This window comes from Oratosquilla oratoria, chromosome 29 (genome assembly GCF_046742065.1).
Source record: "Oratosquilla oratoria isolate Oo_2021 chromosome 29, ASM4674206v1, whole genome shotgun sequence".
Classification (NCBI taxonomy): domain Eukaryota; kingdom Metazoa; phylum Arthropoda; class Malacostraca; order Stomatopoda; family Squillidae; genus Oratosquilla; species Oratosquilla oratoria.
The window spans coordinates 5,773,832-5,778,831 of record NC_134805.1 but is presented as its reverse complement, the minus strand read 5'-3'; the positions used below and the strand labels follow the sequence as shown (position 1 = coordinate 5,778,831).

Here is a 5,000-nt window from a genome sequence, read left to right as displayed (position 1 = left end):
GAGATGGTTTAGACGTAGCAACTTTGCTGGTTTTGCCGGCCACATCCCATAGGTCACCAGATAATGGAAGAATTATAGTTAGAAGACGAGAGATATTGCCTACAAATGGGAAGACATTCATATTCATTGTTATTCATTCATCGTCTGTAAGTTGACTGTGAGAGATACCTTGATATCAATTCTTCATTTTATATATCACACGTTTAAGTAAGCAATTATCTGTGATGTATGCGAATCCTGAAACATAGGTCATATATTTGGTTGGAAGTAAAATTTGCTAAATAACCTAATGAGGTTGAACCCGCTTGCTAACGGTGATGCAGTTTAGTCTTTATCCTGACTCACGTCAAGGATTTCAGGAAGTTTGGGAAATGTCGGAGTCGTGGCAGAGGTGTAGCGTCATTCATCAGTATTGTGAAACTTCACTTGCCATAGATGAATAATTCATATTTTGTATATTGCTATCAAGTATATTAATTAAGTTATGTATTGGCATACATCAGCACTTGACACTTGTTAACGCCTCGCCATCTGACCACAATGTCTGGGCGAGTCCCTTTGTTATACTCGTGGAACGCAGTGTGTTGTCGTAGTTGTGTCAAATTGCCTTACAATCAGCACGTGTATACAATTATTTGTTAGTTTGATGGTGTGTAGGATCATGCCTTAGTTTGCAGGTCTCTGTTTTTTACCACTATTACTTATGATATATCACACCCACGTAAACCGGGTATCCTTCGCATAAACCACCTTGTCCCTCCACAGAGACAAGGACCCTTCTTGTTATGACTTGATTCATTGGGTGAGAAGGGCTCCAAAAGGCAGGGGACCTGCTTACCTCGTCAGAAGCTTCTTCGTCGTCTCCGTCGGCCGCTGGACAGATGTTGCTAGAGTCGTTCTTCGTGTTGTTTCCAGATTTGACCATCGCCAAAATGGCCACGGACAAGTTGACCCTCATGGAATAAGCAGATGCAAAACCGAAAAACCCCATCAATGCTAGAGTGTGCCTAGCTCCCCAAAATCCTGTACATTTTTCGAAAGAAAAATGGGCTTTGAGTCACGCATATCTGAAAATGTCGTCCTCCTCCTTCTTGGTAAACATGATATTTCGTTTATTTATACGTGACGATTTATGATACGATAATTCTGCGCTACCAGACACTACGACACTCCAGAAAGTCTGGAGCAACTTAATCAGAGGTAGAGATTTTTTTGTAACTCACTAAGACCTACAAGCTCAAGTGTCCTTGGTTGGCCATAACATCAAGGAAGGAGCTGTTCTAGCCACGAATTGAGCTCCAATGATATGTTATGCAATATATTTCATCCTACAATACCTATGGTAGTAAAATGTACACACACACACACACACACACACACACACACACACACACACACACACACACACACACACACACACACACACACACACACACACACACACACACACACACACACACACACACACACACACACACCGATAGCAACAAATTCCTCAATTCCGTACCTTTTGGTGGGCTAACTTTGTTAACACAGAGGAGATCACTGGATTTGGAAACGGCAAAGATGAGATCATCGTTGCCTCTGGATCCGGATGAACCTCTTCTGAAGTCGTGTGGATCGCAAATGTCCATCAAAACGGTGCCTCCGGACAGAGACATTTTGCAGTTGCTAATCGAAATAAAAATAATATATCATATATATAAATATACATACATACATACATATATATATATGTATATATATATATATATATATATATATGTGTGTGTGTGTGTGTGTGTGTGTGTGTGTGTGTGTGTGTGTGTGTGTGTGTGTGTGTGTGTGTGTGTGTGTGTGTGTGTGTGTGTGTGTGTGTGTGTGTGTGTGTGTGTGTGTGTGTGTGTGTGTGTGTGTGTGTGTGTGTGTGTGTGTGTGTGTGTGTGTGTGTGTGTGTGTGTGTGTGTGTACCATTTGCATATTCGTCATCGGCGTTAAAGTCGTACAGTTTCCAGCAAATGTTCTGTTGTAGTATTCCTTGAGTAAGCTATATACAATATACGACATATAGTAAATATGATGCGTAATATACGATATACAATGTATAATACATTTAGGCTTCTTAATCCAACACTTGCCAACCACCACTTGTGCAGTCGTTTGACCCCAGGACATAAACCAACTTCGTGAATTGGCCGAGGACATAAAACATCACCAGTTTTCCAAGTGGGGTTGAAAGAGACTGATAGGAAAGCTGGTAAAAAGAGGAGTAGAAGACGGGTGTTGTATTTTTATAGTTTAGGTGTTTATAGATAACACAGTCAGCAGGCGAAGAGTTGCATAAGTTTGTTCTCCGCCATGTGTTTATAAACAATGACCGGGGGCCCACTGCTGACTTTAAAATTTTGTAACCTAAGTGATATATGAAGAGATTCGAGATTGCTTAAGTAAGCAATATTGCCATACAGACTTGTAACAACGGATCTGCTTGGGGAAAGGATGGAGGAGAAAATTCAATAGGTTCACGATTGTAAGATCAAGCACTTTGGGGGGATCTTTAATATAAAGTTAAAGATCACTGGACCAAATAAATCACTACGTCACTGCAAAGCTCACCTAGGACCTCGCTTACGTGTTCTCGGGGGATTCCTTGAGTGTGCCTCAGAGAAGCACGCTGTATAAGAATTAACGGAGGAAAGGAAGAAAATTCTCTAACTTTCATTCTCCCTAGACGGAAGATTATAAATGCAGGAAAGGATTATACTAAATTGAACTTAACTAAATGAATGATTGGAGGCAACAGGGCCTACCGACTAAAATTTGTGAGTGACTAAGCACGTGTAACGAAACAGTGGTGAAAGGTGGGGGAAAGGGATCATGTCCTGGGCCCAAACGTCCGCAAAAGTGGCGGTTGGCGAGTGCTGGACTCAAAGACCTACGTATGATATACAACATACATCACATGGAAATGTATCTACCAAAAGCTCTCTCCGTCTTAAGAAGGATGACCTTATAATGTACACTATACAGCATGTAATATGGAACATAAATTATTCAGTATGTTATATACGTTATGCAGTATGTACATAATGCGCAATACCCAATGCAAAATATAAAACTTACAATATTAAGAGTACAATGTACAAGGTGCAACATGTAATATACAATATCTAGTATTCAATACGCAACATGTAACATACAATATGCAACATACAACATATACATAATGCAATATGTAAAATAAAATATACAGCATACAGTACACATTATACAATATGTAACATACCATACAGCATACAGCATATAACACACAATATTCAACATATAACATGCAGGATACAACATACAATGTATAACGTATGATACCCAATATGCAATATATAGTATGCACTCTACAATATAGAGTACACAATAAATACTATACAATAGCCTGGTTGGACTGAGAAAGTACAACAACCTTTCTCTGTCACCAACCTCTATGGGACAGGTTGGTGCAAAAGGACGTGAGGCCCATTGCGACATCAAATTAAGACAAATGATGTTTTCTGTTGTGCCTTTCATTACCAAGGAGGGATACCGCCAGAAGCGCAAAATGTGATGAGTAATGACAATTAGAAAAGATTGTGTTCGAACCTCAAGTCACCTCGGTGTATGTCGTTCAGCTGGGCGCGGAGTCGACTAGAGGGGGGCATTCTCAAAGAATTCCAAGGACGTGCAGAGGGGCGAGCTTACGACTCTTTATCTTGCAAGTATTATACAAAAATACGTATCAGGGGTTCACGAATCAGAGTAAAAAATCATCATAAAAGAAACGCAATTTTAGATGATGCAGGCGTGTCATTTTTGTTGTGACAGGAAGCGTAGGTCGGAGCGGTTGCTGCCTGAAAATGTGAGCTAGGAGTCATGTGACCGTAACTCCTTCTCGTCCCCTCCCCACACCTCTACATAACCCTTCTTTAAGAACGTTTTTTTATGGTTAACGCGTAAAGGCAGGAGCTGACTTGAGCTTTTTGCCTACAGGAAGATTTCAAGGGATGAATAAAATTGTTTGACAGTAGCCTGAGTCAAGTGTCGTTGACTCCTGGGTCCCGGGGATCGACCCACCAACCCCCATCCTCACGTAAAGAGGCGAGATTGACAACCAACGCGCCACAACGGTAGTTTATGGTCAAGAACTCACGTAAGGAGGCGCTTAACAACAGCAACAACAAAAACCCTGCTACCTTTGACTTCAGTGATAGGAATGTAGACCAGAAGCCAGCATATGGTGTGTTTGAAAAAATTCCTGCTTCTGAGTTGCGTTTGCGATCTAAAACAACATTATCAGGCGACTCTGAAGTGGCAACTGTGTCCTCTCTCTTATCTTTGGAAATTAAACCTAAATAATATCTTTTCGTCTTAGTTTAAATCTACCAACCCTAAGCTCCCATATTTTTATGGTCTCCCTAAAGTTCATAAAACAGACATTCCCCTCAGGCCCATCATATCCAACCGCGGCTCCTGCACTAGCAAACTTGCTAAATGGCTGGCGGATCTTTTATCCCCGTACGTTGGGAATTTTTCTAACTCCTATATCACAAATTCATGTGATTTTATTTCAAAGATAAAAAATAAGAAAGTACAGGGTTTAAGGCTCCTCAGTCTTGATGTTTCCTCGTTATTTACGAATATTAATGTCGATGATGTACTTACTTTTTTGGAAACCAAACTGCAACAGTTTCAAGACATTTTCCCCCTCCCTGTCAACAAAATTCTTGCTTTAGTTCGCCTTTGTGTTTCTTCAAATGTTTTTTCCTTTCAAGACCAATTCTTCCGTCAAAAATTCGGTTGCAGTATGGGTTCCAATTTGTCTCCTGTTTTGGCCAATTTATACATGAAGTATTTTGAGTGTACCCTTTTGCCCAGCATCAAACCGCCCGAAATGATTTGGCTCAGGTACGTAGACGATATCTTTTCGGCGTGGGATAACAGTTGGGGCCCATTTGAAGTGTTCCATGATAAATTGAACCAATTGACCCCGA

The 5,000-nt window shown here is 40.7% G+C and overlaps 1 protein-coding gene and 1 pseudogene across 1 annotated transcript in view; both read right to left on the bottom strand.

The window, feature by feature from the left end:
• LOC143040546 (putative inorganic phosphate cotransporter) overlaps positions 1-1,259 on the bottom strand; it is a 29,111-nt pseudogene extending 27,852 nt beyond the window's left edge.
• Positions 1-1,661, bottom strand: part of LOC143040796 (sialin-like) — a 79,448-nt gene extending 77,787 nt beyond the window's left edge. The window contains exon 1 of the mRNA XM_076212229.1: positions 1,508-1,661. Coding sequence (XP_076068344.1) covers positions 1,508-1,661 — 154 coding nt within the window. The remainder of the gene's footprint in view (positions 1-1,507) is intronic.
• Between the last annotated feature and the right edge of the window lie 3,339 nt (positions 1,662-5,000).